A 25,331-nucleotide genomic window follows, 5' to 3' on the forward strand; every position below is an offset into this window, starting at 1 on the left:
CGATGCGGCGGAGGAAACACCTTCTCTGGCTCTGCAAACTCCTTCTCTTCAAACAAATGGTGCCTCAACACCCCTTGTACGGATTCCTTTGTCTTGTAGTTTGAATCAAGTTTAATTCTATAACGATCTGCTATTTTAATTAGTTGGTCTTTGGTGCATTGCATTAACAGCTCTTCAGAAGGACAAGGCACAAAGGTCTCTAGCGTAACCATCCTGGCTATGTGCGCTCAGAAAGTCCCCCAGCTGGTTAAAACAAAGAAACATTTACAAGTGCCCCTCTAGACTATATAATCCCAAGCTAAACTCCACCCGTCTTCATGCCGGTTTGCGGAAGGTATTTATGCACTGAAGGCCACCGCAAAGGCCTAGCTGATACTGAAAGGCAGGGAGGGCAACCAGAAACTGGCGACCCGCATGCACGTCTCAGCTGTGCCCCCGAGACGACCGTGCGTACGCACAGCGGCTACAGCCGCACCTTGCACCTGCTAAACCACCCCCCGGCCTAGACCCAGCGAGCTACTTTCTATACCCAGAAGCTAAACGCACCTACCAGAGACACTCGTAACCATACAAAAGACAAAACCAGCAAGGCAAACTTAGTTTTTGTTGTTTTTTAACTTTAGCAGCACAAATTCCAGGAAAAAACCTCCCCACTAGCACAAACTTAATCAAATTCCAATTGCAAATTAACTTGAATGTCTTAACAAATTCAAATTCCAATAATCAAACAAATCAACTGCATCTCCCAAAGTCCGAGTACACAAGCGTGTACGCTGAAGTTGAACCACATGAACAAGGAAACCCCCGGAATGGTTCCCAAATGATTTCACTCAATTCACAAAACCACGGTGCAGACGAGCCATTAATCAAGGCTAATTGACTACCGCAGCGCAGAACAAAAGGCAGAAGGACGAGTCACTTGACTCTCCAAACTTACTGCACAACTATTCAAAATTCAAGCGGACAGAGCCCCCATTTTGTTATGTACCTGGCCTAGGGGGTGCCAAGATACACAACAAAAAACAGGGGAGACACAGTTGACCAAAGAAATATAATTTATTGATTAAACAAAAATAGTAAATGTAAGGAATAAATCATGATTGAACAGATGAAGTGTGGAGATCAGTATTCAGTGGTGTAGTGCGTGTATGCATGAGTGAAATGTATGTGTGTGCGTGTTGCAGAGCCGGACTAACAATGGAACTAGGTGGAGCTTAAGCGCCAGGGCCCGAAGCTTGCAGGGCCTGGTACGAGACTATAGGTACAGCTGTTGCTTCTTTCGAAAAATATAACGCAACATAAGAACCCCCGCTAGTGTTTTTGGTCTTCTCGTCTGACAGTTTCTGTAGCAGTTTTCGGGAGGGGGGGGCAGCCTGTTTGGTGGGGTTCCCGACGGCTGTGCGTCGCTTCCTCCTCGAGGGGAAGCGAGTAAGCGACGCCGTCAGAAGCCCCCTCAATCAGGAAGGCCCCCTCACTCAGACCGACCAACGTGTGTTGTTGCGACAATAACATACAGCCTATGTAAGAGGAATATAAGACCTTGGCGCAAAACTTCATATTTACCCTGCTCTAATGCAACAAAAGTGTGTTCTTACATCCTCCATTTCACGATTCCAGCACTCGTGAGTAAATTAATTTAATTGCTATTCTGAAAGTTTTCAGTGACGTTGCACCCACCACAGGTTGCATTGTCGTCAATAATTAATCTGTTTTTAAAACGTTCTAATATTAATATAGCATATTGGCATTGTCTGTTGGTGCACACGTTATATGGACCATGTAACAACATGGTCAACAGCACTGTTTGCAAATGTAGCTACATGTGTTGGCCACAAAGACAATTTAGACAAAACATGCTGCTGCCTGCTAATGGAGCTTGTATAGATATAGGCAAATTATTTTTCGGGAAAATTGCAGTTAGTTTAGCAGAGACTGAAGTTGGAAAGGCTGTGCCCAGTGCCCAGTGCGGCAGTTCTACATGTGTCTTGTGTGTCAGCGGGCAGCGCAGGCAGTAGTGGATATGCGCTAAACGCATGCATGTTAATTAATTAATTAATTGACTGAATCTGTAGGGCCTTTTGATTTGGTGAAGCGCCAGGGCCTTGAGAGGGGTTAATCCGTCACTGGCGTGTTGTATGTATTAACAGAAATGTTGAGAAATGTGCATGGTGGAGTGCAGGAGGCAAATGAAAGGAACAGATCTGGGGAAGGACTGGGGAAGCAGGCATTTATAGGGCGTCGACACCCGGGCCCAGGTGCGAGCCACTTAGGCTGATCATCATGATTAGCTCTGCTCCCCAATCCTATTGGATACAAAGAACAGAGGTTACTATAGGGCAAACAGTAAACACAACATATACCTAAACCAGACAACCTAAGAGTAATAACACACAATAACACACAATATAGGGAACCGTCACATAGCCAATTAGGATGGAATATGACATATCGGACAGATCCGTCTTGAACACATGACTATCCACACTTTTCCTGGGCTGTGTGTGCTCCAGTTCCTGTCGATTTGATCCAATGAAAGCCAATGAAACTCGTCAGATGACCAATGATATCCAATGAAATCAACAGGAACTGGAGCACACACAGCCCAGGAAAAGTGTGGATAGAGATAGTGTGTAACAATTTGCGGAATTTTTGGACAGAATCTGTAATATCCAAAAATGTGTTTTTCAAAAGTCAGCTTCCTGGTGGCGCTATAACAGGCCGTTTTGGAAAATTTGGGGAAGGGGTTAATCGGCATCCAGGGAGTGCGTGTGCAAAATTTGGCATCGACCGGGCACGCACGCACGCGCGCACACACCTCTTCTCCCATCATGTCTCCCTGTCAGGGGTGTGGAGGAGCGGGGTTCTTTTGGTTTGAATCTTTTAATTATCGCTATCTTCAGTTACAGAGCGGACCGGAGGAATGAGGAGCACCTGAGGTACTGCTTTGTGCACTCATCCGTGCCTGAGCAACACAAACTGCATGGCGCGCACACACGCACACACACGCACACACGCACACACACACGCAAAACAGTGTGAAACTGGAGTTGAAGAATAGCAAACACTTTAAAGTTCAATAACAAGATATAGATTGGTCTTGTTCATTATGTCTTCTCAAGGACCTTGGGAATTTGGGATACGATTTTATGAATGCAGTTTGGACAAGCTTAAGAGAGCAAGTACATAAAAAGCAATAACCTCTTTGCCAAATAGTGTCTATTGATGGGCATGTCATGACGATGTCCTTGTTCCAAGAACAAAATAATGTAAGCACTCACAAGAATCCTTCTATCCAAATTCAATAGGTACACATTCCCTATTCAGACTGTGTTCTGAGAACTCAGCGAACTCAGTCAAAGCTGTACAGGAAGAAAATAATTATACAGGTGTGTATAATTATTAATTATACACTCCTGTACACCCATGAACTCCCTGTACACCCATGACTGCGTGGCTCTGTTCAGCTCAAACAAAGTGATAACGTTTGCAGACGACGCCACAGTCATAGGCTTGCTCACAGACGATAATGGAACAGCCTACAGGAGTAGAAGTGGATAACGTGGCACAATGGTGCCAGGAGAACAACCTGACCCTCAATGTTGACAAAACAAAAGAGCTGATCAGGGTGTTCAAATTCCTGGGGGTGCGGATCACTGAGGACCTCACCTGGCCAGCACAGACAGACAGCGTGGGGGTGAAGAAAGCACAACAACGCCTCTACTTCCTGAGAAGAACCCAAGAAAGCTGGCATGGGCCCCAAAGTCCTAAAAGCTTTCTATACAGTACAGAGGCACCACAGAGAGCATCCTGACTGGCTGCTTCACTGCCTGGTATGGCAGCGCCAGCTACACCGACCTCAACCGCAAAGCAATGCAGAGGGTCGTGCGGATTGTGTTCAGCCAAACGCATCAGCGGATGTGATCTCCCCCCCCCCCCCCCCCCCCCCCCCCCCCCAAAAAAAAGCAAATAAGCTTCTTTCCCCTAACAATCAGATACAGTACATGAATGAACTGATAAGAACCACCAGAGCAAAACAGGGCAAAGGAAAACGCTAGCCGAATTGAATTGTATTGTATTGTATTGTATTGCATTTGTGAAGCACTTTGGTACAATGAGAGTTGTTTTTAAATGCGCTATATAAATAAATTTGATTTGATTTTGCTACTACAGGGAAAACATTTTTTCGATTGCTCTTTCTTGCAATCTGTATTCTAACCCTTTGTTTGCTGTGTTTTAGTTGTTTTGAATGTTCTGTTATCTATGCTGCTGCATTGTCTAAAGTACAACCTTGAACATTTTCTTGGCACGGGTAATAGGACAATCGACCAAAAGTTTGTTAGAAAAGTTAGAAAAGCACAGACAGACTTAACTTAGGGTTTTGGCAGACCAGATGTGTTCCTCCGGGCTGAAACATTATGGCTTCCACTGCTGCAGTTCAGTTCTCAAAAATTCACGTGCACCCCCTCATGTGCACCCCCCTCAACGTCAGATCCGGGGGACCCCACAGCGTCCAAAAGGACCTTTGCGGTCTGTAACTATCTGAGAGAATGTGCAAATGGACTCCTTTTGTACAATTAACGCTAAAGATTACATTAGATTAGGTGTAGAGAGTGAGGTCCCAGAGAAGTAATTGAACTTAAAGATGGGGTGAAATGGCTATTTGGAGCATTTTATTTTGTAGTTTCACTCTCAAAAGGGAAAGAACGTTGCATCCCTCCAGACTATGGGACGTTTCTCTGCTACGTGCGTGATGCGTGTATGCACATGCAGAGAGAGAGACAGGCAGCAAAACTCATGGCTTAATTCTGACCTAAAACGTTTTCAGATACATATTTTAGTGTAATGATTATACGTTTAAAACGAGTAATGCACTGTCTGGATGTCACCTTGAATGAGATTGAATGAGAGTATTTCTGTAATCAAAACCACCTGTGTTTGGAGGACGACGCAGCAATGGGAATAAAACAGGTGAATGTAATCAAGATTCATGTGTGTCTCGACACGTCATCACGCAGCACGTTTTCGTTCAAAGGAAGTAATTAAATTTGTATTGACTTTTGATACACTTTTCGCATGCATTGTTAGGTATGCTATGACAACAACGGATATGGTCTAAAAGTGTGAAAAACGTCTTTAAAGAGAGAATCGCTGATTTAGTGTACTTCGGAGACAACAGAGAAACAGCCATTCATCCTCATCAACCTACAAATTGCTTTGGAGGGAGCATCCTTGTCATTGAGTGGGCGTCAGACCCGGTATGGTGAGATGAAGTTAAGGCGAGCAAGGGGGCGAGAAAGAGAGGGCTCCAGCACTAACAAAGCACTGCAACACACACCGCCAGAACACACAATACCTAGCAGTAGCAGTATTGGACTGGATTGAGACAGACAGACAGACAGACAGACAGACAGACACTTTGTACAAAACAGGCTACTCCTGAACACTTTGGAAGCCAATCTTAGACAATCAGGATGGAATATATCAGAACTCGTCTTGATCACATGACTATGGGGATTTGGATAAAATCCGTATAATAATGCACAGCAGCACAGAACACAAATAAACCAGGTTTCAAACCACACAGGATGCAGTTAATGGGTTTCACAGACACCAACATAATTATGTCCGCAATGCATTCTCAACACTGTACAGACAATGTAGGCAACTTTCATTCAGTATGGCTTTATAATCACACAGCTTAGTTATTATGTTTTACGCACACACACACACACACACACACACACACACACACACACACACACACACACACACACACACACACACACACACACACACACACACACACACACACACACACACACACACACACACACACACACACACACACACACACACACACACACACACACACACACTTCCTAACTAAACAACCCCAACCCTTCCCCGTTCCTTCCTAGTACAAGAAACTTTTCAATGCATGATTTTCTTTTGACCATGATCATCTGTGCTACAACATGAATAAAAAAAATGTAATGGCATTTCTATCTCTGGGACCCCAATGTATATTGTAAAATCAAAGTTAATTTAACTCTGAGAGTGTACAAATGGAACCAAATGGACCCATTTGTACATTTTTCTAGCCAACTCTGATGATTCACAGAGACACTGCGTGATTGTGAATCAGTTTAGCCGGCGCTTATTTCAACCACCGCTGCACTTACATTTCTTTAAAAACTCCCGGTCCGCTCCTTTGATTCCTTTCATCACTGCTACGGCATTTTATATAAAGTGCCTGTGATTGCAGAGATAACGATCTTACTTTTAGCATTAAATCCTTTAAAACATAGGTCATGGCTAACCGTGCTGCAAGGAGCATTTCTCACAGCTTATTCTCAGCATGGAGAGAAAATTATCCGAAACATATTCATGAGAATATGAAATTAATTGTAACCCTTGTGCAATGCAGATAGTTAAGATTTTTATGTAAAATGCACCTGAAGTTTCTACTGTATATCTCCGTGTGTATGTACGTATGTCTGTATTCCACGTAACTCGGGAACCGTTCGCCCCGCCGACTTCAAATTTGACACACGCGTTCCACACCGCCACAGGGAGCGCAGTGCCCCGTGTCGAGGCCGTCGGATTGCCGGTTGTCCAGAACCGGCACAAAAGCCTCTGCCCGGGCTCCGGACAGGGCCCAGATCCTGATCACCCCTAGATCTCCATATATGGAGCTGACCTGTTCTGACATCACACGATGTTCTGACATCACAATTATGCGCAAGCTCTCCCTTTAGCCAATTGATCACACCTGATCACCCCCCCAACGATGATCACTGTTCTAGTGACCATCATTTAAAATCACACCCGTGTGAAGTGAGGGGCGCTAATATATTAAAGTCTAACTCATGTTGATTAGGTGATGTAATGGTGATGTCAAACAAACGGTGCCAACACATTTCCGGGTTATCAGGGAGGTGGGGGCTGTCTGTTATGAGGAGTCATCGTTAGCATGAGCGCACACGCTTTACCTCTCATCAGAAAACGGTTACATGTCCGGAGCGATGCAAGACAAAGTCACAAATGAAATCCGATTATCGGGCTCGAAGCTTTATATTAGTGATACAGGGCTTTGGAAATCTTGCTTTTAATGGAGATTTGATTGGCTGAGAAAAGTACATATTGACGATAAAAGTGAGGGCGAAAAAATTTAAGATGCCAAAAGTGATTGGCCGGATTGACATTTGTGATGATTGGCTGAGCACGGAATGCAATGATGTATGGTTTTTGCATAAAATGATGAAAGATACAAGGTTCTGCCTGACAGCGATGAAATTCTCATGCACTTTGATTGCTCCAATGGTTAGGATTGCATGTACAGTAGTCCTAACAGTCAAGAGTCGAGGCATATTTCAAGCATGCATGGTCTCATTTAAGGTTGAAATTGGTGCAGATATTATGCATCATGGTTTCCATGGAAGAAATATTACTAAGACCAATTTGTATATGTGCAGAAATGTCCATGATAGTTAGCCGTTTGTAACCTAATTTGATTCACTTTTTTATGGCTTCCACAAAATTGGATAGCTGTATGTGAAAGAACTCTAGACTAGAAAACCAAAGTATAGACAAATTAAGTCAAAATAGCATGCTCGACAGACAGCAGACAAACTGTATGCACTTCTTTGTGCGACGCTGAGGTTTTGTCCCCTCACTAGTCCAAATTTAACTTTGAGCACAACAAACAAATGCGTCTCAGGGAGACAAATTAAAGCCTTTCAGTAAAATGTTATATGTACAGTATGCATGGAGCGAAGGGAGTCTGACTTGAAGTGAGAAGTCGTATCTATTATACATACTGCAGGGGTGAAGGATGCTTCTGACGGTCAGACCATTATGGTATTGACGCTGTGCAACTCCTGTCCTCGTGCTAATAAAGAATCTCTCATGTGATTAACGATATCACTACACTCTTCAGTGTTAAAAATATGGAAGAGTATATAATTATTTCTATTCGTCAGCTATTGTTGAGGAGCATAGAGGATATTTTGCGCTAATTCATGTAAAAGCGCCACATTTTGCACAGATGTAGCCCAGGGCATGCTCTAATGATTTAGCTATAGGGCGCCCCCGAGTCTGCAACCTTCGGGGTCGCCAAAATATGGCCACCATTGACAACCTATATAAGTCAACATTTTCTAAATGTCATTACGCTTTAAGTAGCATGTGACGTGTCAAACTAGGGGGTTTTCATGATTTTAAATCCATTCCAAGCATTAGTTTTGCCCGAAAAACTACTCCTTCGGCTAAATTCAACCATAGCCGCTTGCCCAAATGTGCCCAAATTTGCTGACCTCATCACATTTTGCGATGACGGCTATGGCCGTTTTTGGCCGTGTTTTTCATGCAAAACTAATGCTTGGAATGGATTCCGGATCGGGGAAAACCCCTAGTTTCGACACGTCACATGCTACTTCATAAAGCATAATGAAATTTTGAAAAATGTCGCCTTAATTGCCACAATTGTCATGGTGGTAATGTGGATTTGGCCACGGCTTGGGCGCCCTAGTTAAATCATTAGAGCAGGCCTGTGCAAGGTCTGTGCAAAATCTGGCACTTTTAGACAAATTAGCTACGAAAACCACTATTCTCTCTCTCCTACGAGTGGATCACTAAGATGAGCTATTCTCAAAAACAATGTTGATGAATGCTGGAATCTTTTCTCTCATGGCAGTCGCAGGCACAACATATTTTCCATATCAATTTGGGGGTCGTCGACAGGAAAATGTTCGAGAACCACTAGTAGTAGTATCCTAGCCAAGCCATTCTGTCAGACAGCTGAACATTGGAACAGCATGTTCTGTAATGTTTCAGCCAGTAACGTGTGGGGAGACTAGACGAGACACCACTCCTGAGTCAAATAGTATAGAGTCAGCATTTAACGCACTGGCTGGTGTTTGCCACATCACGAAATGTTTGGAGAATCTCTGGGATGTCTTTCATAGTGGTCAGATATAATTGGAAAATATGCAATATATAATCAACTTTGGGTGATTTACTGCATGGCATTATCTGAATTCTATTGACATAGTGAACTCCCATCTGTAAGGGGGTCAAAATTAACAAACTAACAGAATTATGGGCAGAAATATGATGTAGGTATCATAATAGGCTAGCATGGACCTTTTGTTGGTCTGTGTGTGTGCGCGCGTGTGTGCGCGTGCATGCGCATGCGAGCATGCGTGCATGCTTGCGTGTAATTGCGTGCATTTGCAAATAGTTTCCTGCAAAATACTGTAGTTTATTTTCTTATAAACACTAAGATTATTCAATGTATGCTAATCACTGTACCATTTTTCTCAATTGTTTGTTTTCTGAAAGCATATCCATCATTTTCGGAACATTATACAGCGTAGTGCCAGAGTAGACTGAGAACGCTACAGATGTTGAATCAGTCCGTAGTGCTCTTCTCTTTGCGATTGGACCGAGTGGAGATGCATATATAGTGAGGAAGATGGCCCGCTATCATGGACAACCACTCTCACAATGAGATGAAGGCAAATGAGCTCCTAGGAGCCAGCTGGGGGAAATGAGAGATTAATCTAAAATCTATACCTCAATTTAGGGTTAGACTGTCTTTTTCAGTGGTGGAAAAAGTACTTAATTTTTTTTTACTTAAGTACTGTAAAAGTATCAATACTGCGACTTAGACATTTTCTGTTTACAATTGTAAACAGAAAATTTCTAAGCCTGGAATTCAAAATGTACTTGAGTAAAACTACAAAAGTATTGGCATCAAAATGTACTTAAAGTATCAAAAGTAGAATCAAATGTATTAAAATCTTTTGAAAATAGCTGAGCTTGTAGATCGGCTATTTTCAAATGGCCGAAATGTATATAATGTAGGACTGAAGTGGTTAACGTATGTTTTGCAACAATAATCCAAATCTACAAGTAAATACTGTAGTAACTAAAGTATTAAAATAATATTTTAATTTACTCCACTACATATATTATATGTAGTGGAGTAAAAGTACAATATTTACCTCTGAAATGTATAGTGGAGTAGAAGTAAAAGTCGGAAATTGGAAAAAAAAAAAAGTACAAATTCCTCACAATTGTACTTAGGAAGTTAGGAACATTACTTATGAAGATGTAACACTGGTCTTTGCCGATAGCTATGAAGACTTAGAATGTTGATTTCCTCGACAAAAACTAAGACGAAAAATGTCCGTCGACTACCTTTTTTCACTGAGGAAAACTAAATGGAGACTATAAATGAAAACTAAGCTATGATGACTAAAACTAAGACTAGATATATTGACAATTTCGTCAACAAATAAAAAGTAGAATAAAATGTTAGGAAGTGACTAGTGGACAAGAGATCCAGCTAAGTCATTACGACGGCATCAAGGCCCGCCCAAAATATATTTCAGTCGACTAAATCAACTTTCGATTTAGTCGACTAAAACTAGACTAACACTAAAACATTCCGGGTGACTAAAATGTTGCTAGAACTAAATGAAAACTATTCAAGAGACTATGACTAAAACAAAAAATCACACCCGTGTGAACTGAGTGGTGCAACATTTAAACAATTTGAAGCTGTAAACCATTAAACTAAGTCCTTAGTTAGTCCTAACAGTGCTAACCAAACAAACAAGTGGTGGCGGTTTTGGTGACACTGTTTGCGTGTTATTGAGAGGCAGGATTTTCTCCTGAAGTACAGTACATTTACATTTATAGTACTGTACATATCAGCACGATTCCTGATAAACCTAAATCTCCAATCAGCCCGGGGAAGGTACGTTGTTATCTGGTATATAACTTTCCACCAACCAGGGGCTGCTCTGATTCACTGATCACGCACATTTTGGTTCTTTATCTCCCTATACTCCCCATTTCTCAATTATTTTCAGCCTGAAGATGGGAAATGCATGAGTGTAATATGCATGAACGGATACAGTACCACTGCTACAGCTGGCCATGGAGGATGGCAGGACGCATGCTGAGGCATTTCAGGGCACTTTATGCATTACTTTATGCATTACTTTATGCATTACTTTATGCGTAAGTTTGCCCGCTGCTTGGCCATTGAGAACAGTGCCTGATGCAGTCTTTTAGCCAGACAGGAACCACAGACAGGATGTAGCCTAGTTATTTTTATTTTGTTTAGTTTTCTATTCTATATTCTTTTCTTCCCCCCCACACTCATTTCATTACAAATTCAACATCATCCAATGTTTAGACTTTTCGTGGGGAAATAGCTTTTGTTGTATATTTGTGTTGTCTGTGTGCGTCATTTGAACAATTGTTTGATGAGCATGCGGCTGGAAACAACAATAATAATGATGGATCTATATACCGAGTTGTTTGTTTGGTTGGCATTGTTAGGACTAAATCACAACTTTAGTTTACAACTTCAATATCCAATGAAATCAAATGTACCACTTCACAGGCGAGCAAAGGCGTTTGCTGAACACATCCAATATTACCTAATACCTATAGTCCACAACATCCAACAGATACAACTATTTTGGATTAGCCCCATCTGTGACCTCCCCTGGCTCTGGTTGGCTCCGGGACTCGGTTACATAGCACTGACATCCAGAAATGGGCGTCCGGGAAAACTGCCAATTTTTTTTTACCCATTTCTGAATGTCTGAATCACATGCACCCGTGTGAAGTGAACACTCAACACTGGCCATTCAATCAATGTTTGTGTTAGGACAATGTTTGTGTTTACACGAACCCTCAAAGCTGGACATATATATAGGAGGGGCTAGAGGAAGGGGAAAAAAACCTTTTCATGTCAAGGACCCCCAAATTGACACCAATTGGCCCGCGGACCGTGTTAAATTTCAAGGACCCCCGGTTTGACATGCATTAGTCTACGGGCCCCCATTTAACCCATTCTGACCTGAGATCAGATTCATACGAGGTTTCCACTGGACACACACTGGTCTGATTAACCCATTCTGACCTGAGATCAGATTCTAAAAATGTCAGTCGTTCTTTGATTTTTCAAAAATAGCAGACCTACAAGCTCGTAGCACGCCACTCGGTGGCTTGTCGTAACTATCATTTAGCTGGGGACCCCCTGGAACTCCCTCAAGGACCCGGCCCTGGGGGTCCCCGGACCACACTTTGGGAACCACTGGTGTAAACAAAGATTGGCTTGTCACCCTTGTCAGCGATGATTTGATTGGCTGGGCAAAGTACATATCGAGGCTAAAAGTGAGGGTAAAAAAGTGAGGACGCAAATTGTGATTGGCCAGAATGAGATGATGTATGATGATAAGAGCCCCCGCTGCGCCCATCACTTCACACGGCTGTGATTAACACGCTCGTAGAAGAGGTCCATCGAGAGACAATGAACAAAAACGTACGTTTAATTAAGAAAACTAGAAAGACTAATTAAATCTGTTGAGGATTAAGGTTTACAGACTGTGGCGGGTTCATGATCCATGTCCATGTTGAATTTTGTTATCTCAGTTTTATTCCTGGTGAGTCTCTAAGTCAGTCGGTGTTTGTGTACATTTTGTCTATGACCCGTTGCCACAATTTCGTCTTTACCTTTAGTCCGTTCTGCCGAGGACGCATGGAGGAAACGACGTGAGGTGGGGCATCGTATAGTGGGACCCTCTGGCAAAATCTTGTTTGTCCCGATCCCTCATTGCTAGGATGGGGTGTGTCGGGGTTTGGATCCGCTGTTGGTTGATGGCGCTACACACAGCTGTGTGTGTTATGTCTGTTTGAGCACGGGATGGTGAAGGAGTCAAACTCTGAGCGGCGCTACACACAGCTGTGTGTGTTATGTCCGTTTGAGCACGGAATGTCCGTTTGAACATGGAATGTCTGTGACATCATGTTGTGATGAAAGGCACTGCTCACTTCACACGAGTGTGCTGATTGAATCCACATCCCCTGAGGGTCACCCCAAGGAAGCTCTGAGAAGGAAGTGAAGTGGTCACGTGACTGGGCTGCGCCATGACACTTTCTTGTGAGCCAAACTCACACAGGAAGTGCAATGAATACATGGCAGTGAATGGAGCCGGCTGGACCAGCTCATAACAATCACTTCTGGAAAATAACAGAAGATATATCACAGGTTGTTTTCTAATCACTTACTTTTCGATGTGCACAGAGTGCACAGTATATAATTTTATCTGAGGATCTAAACAGCAGCAGGTATCGTTTCTGGCTCCGAAGTATCGCGATATTTGGCTGCCAGACAGTAAACGGTGGGAAGTCTCGCGATACTTGGTGCGTTCAGAAATGTACTTTGTACTTTATGGTATCTCTATTTTTATAGAGATACCTCTATAAAAATTACAGTGTACACATCGAATAACAACACAGCAGACAATAATGTGTTACATGTCTTCTGTTATTTTCCAGAAGTGATTACTTTACAAAAGGTCTCAATTGTTCATAAATAATGTTTGTTCATGAGCTGGTCAGTGAGCTCTCATTGACTCCAATGCATTCTGCCAAACTTCCGGGTAGTTTGGCTCCCATGAAAGTGTCCATGAAAGTGTCATGGCGCAGCCCAGTCACGTGACCACTTCACTTCCTTCTCAGAGCTTCCTTGGGTCACCCTGAGGATCTAGTCCCGACTTCATCGTCATCACCATCAGGTGTGGTCAGTAGTCGTCATCAGGCGGCGCTCTCTGGCAGGTGGGGCTGGGAGATGACAGATGCTTATCTTGAGGATGACCGATGATGATGTGCCTCTCTCCGTCGCTGGATCGCGCAGTGTAGCAGTGTGCGTGCGCTTGACGCGGCGTGCCCTGGAGCTGGCACGGCTGGAGACGATGGTGGGAGGAGGGGGGGCATCAGAGGGCCTTCCCCTTCTCCTTCTCCACGTTGGCTTCTTTGCCCAGCTTTATGCTTATCAGCACCTTCTCCTTCTCCACGTTGGCTTCTTTGCCCAGCTTTATGCTTATCAGCACCTTCAGAGTCGTCATCCCCAGGTAGAAGAGCAGCACGCACACGAGGTACAGAGGGCCCTGGATCTTCACCGAGCTGTTGACCATTCTGATCAGCATCACAGCCAGAGGAAGGGAAACGAAGCCCATCCTCCTGGACACCGAGTCACTGTAGTCGTTCTTCTGCCAGCTGCTGACCAGGTCGACGGCGAGGCAGGCGCGGTACTCTCCGTACACGTCGGCCCCGATGTTGTTGAACTTGGTGATGAAGGTGTGCTTGACGATGTCCACGACGACCTTCGAGACGATCACCATGACGACGTTGGGGAACAGCACCCACAGGTGGTCTGGGTTCCAGGAGAACTGCTCCATGTTCCTGAGGCACACAATGAGCAGGCGTAAGTGGTTGGTGAACCTCTCCTTTATGTCGTCGTTGGAGATCTGAAACAGGCCGTTCTTCTCGAACTTCTTGAACACGCTCCCCTTGATATGCACAAAGTTGCTGGACATCATGATGGCGAGCAGCGACATGTTGTGCATGTTGAAGGCCACGCTGAGGGTGGTGGCCTGGACCATGATGAGAATAGCATGAAGGAAGACGTAGAGGATGGCCATGAGCAGGTGGGTGATTAGACCGCGAGCGCCCTTCTTCCGCTTGGTTTCCGTGGCCGTCCAGTAGAGTGCGTCCAGGATGTCCTGGCCGGCCGACGAGAACAGGCGGTCCGCCACCTCCAGCATGTTGTACAGGAAGTACAGTTTGATGACGGACATTGTGTGACATTTGATCATGTGGTACATTATGGCGTAGTCCACGTAGCCGACCATGCAGTAGCACACGACCAGGATCAAACATTTCAACACGTCGCACACCTGCGCCGGCTGCAGCAGCGAGCGGGAGCTGGCGAGGAGGCGGGGCAGCGCCAGCAGGACCCTGAGGGGCAGCAGAGTGAACACGTACAAGAACGCATCCAGACACAGGAAGGAGGCGAACGTCATCAGCTTCTCCAGTTCCACAGGGACGCGGAGGCAGTTGTAGACCCTCTCTCGGCTTTCGCTGTACTTGGCCTCGTCGTGCTCGAGCAGGTACCCTCTCGTCAGCTCGATGCGGAGGAACTCCACCACGGACATGTCGGAGAGGTTTTGCCATGTAACCCCTAGAAGGGACGAATATATAAGCCCCGGTTATGATGTCAGAGAGGCACTCCGTTCTTTCGTAAAACTCCCCCTTAGTGAAGCTATTAGCTTCACTATTCGTTTCCCCTGGTCAATGTGGCTGTGTCCGGCAGCTCTGGGAGCTGGATTATCCGGGCCACGGGCCGTGCACATGTCCGACTCCCCACCTGCACTACAGCCGTTCTTACGCGGCCATCTTCGCCTGGTATTGCCTCTGTCACCTTGCCCATCTGCCAGTACGCCCTCGGGAGCTGCGGGTCCATCACCAGGAAGTAAGCCCCCTTGGTAAGGTTCTCCCTCTCCGCTATCCATTTCCGGCGTGACTGTAGGTCGGGCAGGTAATAGCGGACAAATCGGCGCCAGAATTGGTCGGCCAGGATTTGGGAGTGTCGCCACCTCCGGCGGCTGAGCAATTCGGCTTCGGGGTAGATGACCTGCGGCGTCGAGGCGTCGGGCCTGCCCATGAGGAGATGATTCGGCGTCACCGGGTCCGGGTCTGCTGCGTCCGAGGACACATAACCCAGGGGCCTGGAATTCAGGATGGCCTCGATCTCGATCAGCACTGTCGCCAGTACCTCCTCGGGCACAGTTTGTGCGCCCAGGATCACTCGGAGTATAGTTTTGACGGATCTCACCTCTCTCTCCCAGGCGCCCCTGAAGTGTGGGGCCCCTGGTGGGTTGAACACGAAGTCGACCTGTAGGGGGGCCATCTTGGCTTTGAGTTCCGGCTTCAGATGTCCGAAGGCTTCTGTTGGTGACGTTGTCTGTGATGTCATCTGTGAAGTCATCTGTTGGTGACATTGTCTGTGAGGTCATCTGCTGGTGACATTGTCTGGGAGGTCATCTGTGAAGTCATCTGTAGGCGACGTTGTCTGTGAAGTCATCTGTGAAGTCATCTGTTGGTGACATTGTCTGTGAGGTAATCTGTGAACTCATCTGTTGGTGACGTTGTCTGTGAGGTCATCTGTGAACTTATCTGTTGGTGACGTTGTCTGTGAGGTCATCTGTGAACTCATCTGTTGGTGACATCAGACAGTGTCAGAGTGACAGAGTCTTCCATCTTCGCCCTTTTCTTATCTCTCAGCTGTGAGTGACAGCGGATCTAGCCGTCATCAGTTTAGGAGAGGAGAGAGATAGTGTTTTACAGACAGGAGAGGAAACTGTGTGTGAGAGTCTGGTGTGTGTGGCACGTGCAGGAGTTTTATTTTCCTCAAGTTACTGCTGCAGGTAACGTGCAAGTGTGATGTGGGGTGAATTTTGAAAACTGGATGAAAAAACAGTGTAGTGCAAAATATGCAGCATATAAATTGGGCTTTATATAAGTGATTATATAAGCCTGTGTGCATCGCTGTTGAATACGTATACAAAGCAGTAATGGGCTACTTTCAACGTCTGTCTCCAAAGCACACGGGGGAGAGAAATAATATCTTCTCGTAAACAATTAATTATTCAATTGTATTGAATTATTCAATTCAATACAATTAATAATTCAGACAGAGTAAACTACATAACTAAAACATTGAGTGGTTTATTATTGAAAAACATTTGCAACGCTATGCAGTTGTTGAAGGAAGCAGATAAATTAAAGCTCTGCTGAGCAACACCGCAAACCACAAATGTATGCAATATTACACAAGAGGGTGCATTAATGACGATAAAGCACGACCCTCAAGTGTAATATTGCGATTATACAACAGTTATACCCTTAAAAAAGACATCAACTCAATTTCATTATAACTAAGATATATTCGCTGAAAGAAATCATCCATATAGCCCTAATGCCGTTGCTGCTGTTCTGTTAGAGCAGGGACTTTCAATGAATTGCCCTCGAATGAAATGCAGACCAGCCTCTCGACTTCTGCTAAAATGAAAACGTTTTCGCTACTCACCAATACAAGGACGGTTTTGGTCATTAGAAACCTACTTTCCCCCGGTGGATGCACTCTGAGCCACACCACACATAGAAAATTATTTTTTTGTCTATGGCGATATCGATACAGTGGAGTAACTAAAAGTATTTTTCTTCTGGTGATTTTTTTTTTCAGCAGTAGTTATTCTATCCTACATTTTCCCAACCAGTGATCCTGTGCTGCAGCCAGCCAAGTTTTGTCATCAAATCGCAATATCGCATGGCTTCTTCTGTTTATTTATTACTGTCTGCTTCTCTTAATTATTTCCTTCCTTTTAATTTGATTTGCCTTCTTGTTTATTGTTATTTGTTTTCTATCTTTAAATAAAGTACAACATAAAATCAAATATATTGCATATAGCTTCTGATGTTTGGTACTTTGGTATGCATGTGGAATGATTCATATCCAACTCAATCAACTCAAAGTGCTTGGCCACCATAAGCAACAAAACAGATGAGGGGGTATTAACAAGAGGGATTAACAAAAGCATTAAGCCTCTGTAACCGAATTAATGTCTGCCCGGGCCAATGGTCGAAGACACATTCTGTTTTTACATAATGAGACATAATGACTTGACTAACAAATACACACTGTGTAACATGCATACAGTAATTCATTCAGAAATGTCATTGAATAATCTAATAATAATGAATTGAATTTTTAAGTGCTCAAAGCGCTTTACAATGGTTCATTCATTCATTCATACATTGGGAGGTGAAGCGTCGAACAGTCGACGCCAGCGTCCTCACATTCACACACCAATGGTGGCAAGCTCACACCGACCAACTCATTGGAGGCAATGTAGGGTTCAGTGTCTTGCCCAAGGACACTTCGACATGTGGACAGGAGGAGCCGGGATTCGAACCGCCGACCCAGGGATTATTGGACGACCTGCTCTACCCCCTGAGCAACAGCCGCCATAAACCTACAGTCACACTGTCCTCACTAAATGAGCACAGAAGTCACATGGGGTACATATTCTGTCGTTTTCATGGAAAGTATAGGAAAAATACCTTAATGACTATTGTTTTAACTTATATAGTAGGTTAATATGTTTAGATGTTGTACTGCATTTATTTATCTATTTTACTTTCACTTATGAGCCCTTGTGGGTCCATTCTTATTTGGGGTTGAACCAAGACTTGCAGTGTACTGTACACTGCAAGTCAGAAATCATCATGTCAGTGCCTTTGGACTGCCCCAATGCATGTTAAACCGAGCATTGATGATCAATGATCAATGATGTGGAAATCCAGAGAGTTGGAGACAGGGGTTTCATGCCCTCGATGCACATTCAGCTAGATCCTATAGCTGTACTAAAAATAAGAGTTATTTCAGTTCCAAATCGTGGAATATATGTTTCTTTTTTTAGCTATACAGCAGACTAGTGATACAACTTTCCCGAATCATTTAGTGGTGCAGTGGCAATGTGGCAACATTCCATGTTGTTATATTGATTTCTTTGGAAATAAACATAGGAGTCAGGCACACATTTGCACAAAATGCATTCATTTTAGCAAAATACCCCCCTCTCTAAACATATATATATGGGCAAATGTTAAGGTTGGCGAACCCAAACACTTATAGGCTGACTGACAGCCAGTGATGGAAAAAGTGCAGCATATAAATCGAAGAACGACTGACATAGAAACATAGCTTTTTCAGAAAACTTGTCAGGTCAAAATGGGTTAACTGTATTTGAAATAAGTGGTTTATTCATAGAAATCCTAGAAATGTAGTGTAGTCAAAAGTACAATATTTGTCTTTGAAATGTACTGAACTAGAAGAAAGATGGGGACACCCGCACACCGCCACTTGCTGGGTTCACGTCGAGCATTTATTTCATGAGCAGACCGACGTTTCGGTCTTGCGACCTTCCTCAGGCTGAGGAAGGTCGCAAGACCGAAACGTTGCTCTGCTCATCGTTCATCTTTTATTCAAACAGGTAGTGCTAGCAAAAATAAACTACCGAAATTGATTAATTATGTGGAGAACAAAAACAATGCGACGCCAACTGGAACCCACCACCGGGACCACATTATAATTATTTATATTTTCTAAACAGGATCACATGGGCCAGTTTAGAACAAAAAAACAGGCTTTCCTCTGCGGTGGAAAGGCTGTCCACCACAGTTGACAAACTTATTCCATTTCCTTTTTTGCATTTATTTTTGCTCGCACCTCTAAAACAATGGCTGCCATGTCCCAGGTGACTCCATTTCACGGCTGACCCCGGGTCAGCTCAGTCTTATGTACATGGTATATGAAAAGCAAAACTTTGATTGCCTTGACAGCTCACCCACTCACATGTCCCAGTGGTATATAAGCCAGAAAGAGAATAAAGGATGTGTCTTGCTTTAGAAACCTCAAAGGACTCTGTGATGCTCCTGGAAAGACAGAGAGACTGTGCCGGGAGTGACTGACTGTGCTGTCATCATTTTCTGTTCGCCGTCGGGCGCAAAACCTGTATGTGTCGTAACTGTTACTTTTCAGGAATGTGTGCTCCTCGGAGCCGACAAGCTGGGTTGCCCAACCCAGGGCCCGCAAACTTTGGAAGGCAGTCTTAGCCAATTGGAATATGGGATCTGAACATTCAGACTTGTATATCTTGATCACATGACCCCAGAGGTGGTGTGTGTATAACCATTTTCTGTGAGTTTTGGACAAAATCTGTAGGAATAGTAGCAAACAAAGGAGATTTGTAAATGTCGGGATTTGGCTTTTAGTGGGAACTAGAACAGTGCCCGTCGGGCACAGTACTGTCTCTTGCCCAAATATGGAGTCTATATGCAGATGTCGGAACATAATTGTGATGTCAGAACAGGCCAGCTCCATATATGGAGATATAGGGGTGATCAGGTCAGGAGCCCGGGCAGAGGCTTTTGTGCCGCTTCTGGACAACCAACCGACCGAATTTGAAGTCGGTGGGCGAGAGGAAGCCGAGACGAAATCGCTTCAACGAGTAATCAAAACTGCAGAGGGAATTATTGGATCGGATCTCCCTGCCATGGACAAACTCTAATCTATACACACAGTGCATCCGTAAGGATCCATGTCAGCACAACCCTCCGTTCATGTGGAGGGACTCGGGATACAATCGAAGACACCACAGGCCATGCAGAGAGCATCTCTGCCCACAAGACACCACAGGCCATGCAGAGAGCATCTCTGCCCACAAGACACCACAGGCCATGCAGAGAGCATCTCTGCCCACAAGACACGCTTCATTAACATTAACATTAACGTGCGGGTACTACTCACATCCAAGTGACAAAGAACAGAGAAAACCGGGTCGCACATGGGGGAGGATTACAAATGTGTATCAATGACAGAGCCAGTATAACCTTATACTGTATACAATGTGTATCAATGACAGAGCCTACAGTATACCGGTATATACGCATGGCCAGACCAGGCCATTCTACCCGAGAGCATGTATAACTAACAATGATGAGTATGTTTTATTGATAATGAACCCCAAGTGAGCATGGTAAGCTGGGTCAACCACATGAAGACACTTTTCAGAACAAAGTATGCATATCATCAAAGTCCAGTACAGGTAAAAAGAAAAGAAGTGGCAGCAACAAGTCGCTGTATTACAAAAATAAAAGCACAATAATTATATTTGAGAAAATATCAGCTATCAGACTTTACAATTTTGAGAATTTGAGGAGGGTGGAGGATCTTTTGGCTAGCAGGACTCAAGACATTTCCTCGGAGAGGACAATCTCAGACAGAACTAATTGGGTCTGTCTGGATATTGATCATTTGATTTTCTACAGTCACAATGTCAAAGTGATGCTGTGACACAGCACTCACTACGTGAGCAGTGCGTGAGCGGACAGGCATTTACGAGGATTCCCAAACTACGTGGGAATTCATGGCCATCTCCGTGAACTTGACGGTGACATTGGTTGGTCGGAAACACATAGCCGCGCCAGCTCTCATGGTAGTGTAAAGGCCATACGGCTTTAGTCTCACTTGGCACACGCTCGCATTCATTATGACATACACCTGCGTACCCGTGGTACACACCCCTCTTTGAATTGCAAGGGGAAATTCCGTAGCTTCATCGGATATCGGATGAATACGATATCGTTACGCGTCACCTTTACACTGTGGCGTATTTCTCCTTTGTGAATGAGGACCCAATATCTATATGCCTTGATTCTCTTTCTTGTATATTAGTTCAAGTCATTGGAGACATACTCGAGAATGCCACAAATTTGGGATTACATTTTATCAGGTCATGGGAAAACTTGAGCTTTAACCAATATTTGTATGTACTGTCGGTCCCAGTTGTTACTCTGGAACCAAAGCATTGCACTTTGGCTCACTTGCTTGGTGCCCAAAACGTATAGACCTGAAAAGAGATAAAAAATACAACACCACACACAAGTCATTTGTGTTCAAGTGTTTGTGCATTAATATAGAAGTCATACTATAGTGACAAGTTAGGGCCACTGACCGAACTGCAGGGTTCCCTAAAGTTGCACTCCCAACTTGTTATAGATTGACACGTCCGCCAAAAAATATTTATGTGAATACAGGTGTGTTTTTTTTAGAAGACATCAGGACAGGTGTGTTTTTTTTAGAAGATAGTGTGTGTGGGTTATTTTTTTTTTTAAACCTATCGACACACTTTTTATGTTCCTTTTCATTCCTAGGACATAGACATAGTTTTCTCATGATGCCTCTGGAAAACATTGTTGTGACATGAATGCATTAACTAACAACTGTACAGTGTGTGTGTGTGTGTGTGTGTGTGTGTGTGTGCGTGCGCGTGCGCGTGCGTGTGTGAGAGAGAAAGAGAATACATGAACATACTGGTACTGTACCTGGTGAATGATGACAGTATAGTATTTTAATAAGGCAAGTTCCACAGGCTTCTTATTACAAGCTGGCAAGTGAGAGGTAAGTGAGGTAAAACATTTTTACATCTAGGCTTCTGCACTGCAGCATCTTTGCATCTGCAGGGGCATGAGGCTGTACACGCTGTTTAAGAGCACTACTTAGACACAATGCTCTCTCCCACAGAGACTGCTGCAAGACACCGATTAAGGTTTTACATGGGGAATGTATAGTGTAAGTAACTGCAACAGAGGGCACTTTATCCGTTAATGCTCTCGAGTATGATTCCACTCAGTGTTGCAGTTAAGAGGAAATCTCCAACTACACTATACAACAACACCACACACAAGTCTTTGTGTGTGCGTGTGTGCCTGTGTGTGTATATTATTCTCACTTTAACGGAGTGTTCTTATCAAGACCATGCAATGGAGCCAGTATGGACATTTCCTACATATTGTTGTCCGACGTCACATTTGGCGTGTTGTCCGACTACTAACCTTACTGTATATACTAACTTATAGTTATTATACTAACCTTATTATTACTAACCCTTACCCTAGGTCTACTTGTTCATCTAACCGCGTCTCATTGCTGCTGCCGGAGAATGCACTCGCTGCTTCTGGTCTTAACCGGCCACGTAAGTAAACGTATATCATGTTTTTGCTTCATCGGCAGTCATTTCTCTTCCGCATTTCCTGCCCATCGGGCAACTGCAGGTCATGTTCTACTTGCCCAAAAAGTTAATCGTCCATTATAAAATGACAGGTAAAACTTGAATTACGTTCAATTTAACGCTTTTTCTTTCTGGGGCTGTGCTGAAGAAAATGTCATACGTCAAATTTGTCAAATACCTACATACTAGCTATGAATATGATTATGGGTTCACACACATTTAACATTTTTAAGTGTAGCAACAGTGAAAAACTGCATATTATAGGTAAACAGCGCTCTTATTTGACAGTCTACAGACCAGAAGAAGTTTGTGTTAGTGTTTACAGACGGTTGCGTCCCCTCTCAAACAAGAAACCTGAAAGCAAACTCTACCTGCCTTAATATTTACTTGCCAGGGGCAGGTGGGCGACCCTCAGTGTCAACGCCTGACCAGGCATAAATGGAAGGATATTGGAGCAAAATAAATGTGGTACAGGGAAGCCAACTTTAAAACGTTAAATGCTGCTTATAAGGGTCCCCACGACTGAACCAAAAACAGTTTTCACGTCAAATTGACCACATCAACTACATATCTGCCAAACAAACAGGCACAACACAGAGAGCACACTATAGCTTTATTGAAGAGACGCGTTGTAGCCACGGGCAAACACCCCAGTCCATTTATGCATAGTTAACAAGGTAATCCCAACAGGGGTTCTCCTGGTCCTGTTTGGCTGGGAAGGGAAGCTTGAAAACTTGCCCAAAATGCTTCGATTAATACGGCGATGATAGAATCAACATGCTAGTTCTAGCCTGGCAGCGGTGTTGATCTCATGAATATTTACATGCTACAGTACAGTAGTACTATAGGTGTTGCAGTGACACCACACCTCCACCAAGAGGAAATGTTGAGCCATAGAGACTTACAGTATGTCACGTTGACACTACAGTACATCATTTAAGTTCTACACACAGGTACTCTGCAGACTCATTTTTTTAAATTATGCAAATGGACCCTGTAACAGTGTACAAATGGACCCATTTTGTACACCGAGTTAAATTAACATTGAATTTACAATATTAATTGGGGACTCAAGAGATAGAAATGCCATCAAATGGGGGTCCGCAGACTAATGCATGTCAAACTGGGGGTCCTTGAAATTAAACAGGTTTGAGAATCACTGCTAGAGCCGTAAAAGTCCTTTTATGGTCCGCAGGCTAATTAGTGTCAATTTGGGGGTCCTTGACATGAAAAAGTTTGGGAACCCAAACAAGAACTATAGAGGCACGACTCTCTCTCTCTCTCTCTCTGTGTCGATTAAAAAAATACATTATAATAAATCATTGAAAACATTTATCATATAATCATACACTTCAAGGCAATTTCCTATTTGAGGTTATACCCTACACTGGATATCCAAATCATCACCTGGATCGAATTAAATCATGTTTTTTGTGATTATCTTTGAGTGATAGGTGATTATTATGTCCTTCAACCGTTCATAAATCTAATCTAGTCTCATTTGGGTTTGTTTATTTACTCTGGAGTGCCAAGATGAGGGATCTTATTCTTAATATGGATCAAAAGAGATAATTAAAATATTGCCTCTCTCTTTAGACAAATCCTGAGGTCAAACTGTGACCGTACATTGAATGAGACAAAGGTTTATTCGTCACCTTCCTACTACTACAAGTATTGAGAGGTTTGTGCGTTTGTGTGTGTGTGTGTGTGTGTTCTCCCCCATGAGAAAATAAGTGCAGTACTGAAAGCAAAGCCATAACCACACCAAAGGGTCACCATGCAACTCCTTGGGTCCAAACGGTTGCAAGGAGTTGACGCTAAAACCGTCTTGACCCTTTGATGTGGTTAGGGCTTAAGTCAAAGAAATAAATGTCCTTGCACCCCTCTGAGTTTTCCCTGGTTCCTTCTGAAAGGTCAGTGCCCTTTTGATTGGAAACCTTCTTCTGAGAATAATTACTCTGAATATGGCTGAGGCAGAGCACACTGAGAATGGTTACTTGTTCAGCACTCAAACACAGATGTATTTTTAACTGAATGGCTTCCCGTATTGCTCATTCAGTAGCTTTCTCTGAGCAAGATCTACTTTAAGTGCTATTGTCTGCAGGGGATCTGTACCCCCCTGTGTGCTATATAATAATGTAGCATGACTTGGCTTTTTCTTCTCTCTTTTTTTTATTTTTTGCTTGAATGACACACTTTTCTAGTCGATACTGTTGTCACTGTGTTGTCATTGCTGTTGTCTAACACTGACTCACCTGCCAGTGAGGAGCCCCCACAGGGAGGACGTATAGTATAGGGCCTTCGTCAGGGCTGGACTGGGACAAAAATTCGACCCGGGCATTTTCGCGTGAATTTGGCCCAGACCGGCCCACCACAACCAGCGCACAGATAGCAGAAACTCTACCGCCCGCGGCACACACAAACAAACAAGCCCTAATACCACCACTTTTACAGAACAACATGATACAAACCAACAGACAACTACACAACCCTTTGTAGAGGGTTTATTTGTCACTCACTGATACAGGTACAGTGAAATTATCATGATGGCACTGGCAGAATGGCAGCACGCCCGGACCTTTCCTGGTGGCCTGCCGCCTATTGGCCTGCCTGCCTGTCAAAAAAAAAAAGTTTGAATCATGGCGGCCCCCTACGGTCGCGGCCCACGGGGAAAATGCCCGTTATGCCCGGTGGCCAGTCCAGCCCTGGCCTTCGTCCTACTCCTCCTGCCCACTGCTCCCCGCTGATGACATGTGCCACCCCAGTCCGACCAATATCACCTTACCTGGCCGGCTTGACCTCCCCCGAACACAGCACAGGCCAACTGTGTTC

General features: G+C 44.0%; 1 protein-coding gene across 1 annotated transcript; it reads right to left on the bottom strand.

Moving 5' to 3' along the window:
• Positions 1–13,799: 13,799 nt before the first annotated feature.
• LOC310871254 (transmembrane anterior posterior transformation protein 1 homolog) lies at positions 13,800–15,841 on the bottom strand (the record flags this gene model as incomplete). The annotated part of the gene is made up of 2 exons (XM_083782743.1): positions 13,800–15,046; positions 15,217–15,841. The coding sequence occupies 2 exons, from the start codon at positions 15,839–15,841 to the stop codon at positions 13,800–13,802; spliced, it is 1,872 nt and encodes a 623-aa protein (XP_083638869.1).
• Between the last annotated feature and the right edge of the window lie 9,490 nt (positions 15,842–25,331).

This window comes from Protomyctophum parallelum (assembly GCF_964188405.1).
Source record: "Protomyctophum parallelum genome assembly, chromosome: 14".
Classification (NCBI taxonomy): Eukaryota; Metazoa; Chordata; class Actinopteri; order Myctophiformes; family Myctophidae; genus Protomyctophum; species Protomyctophum parallelum.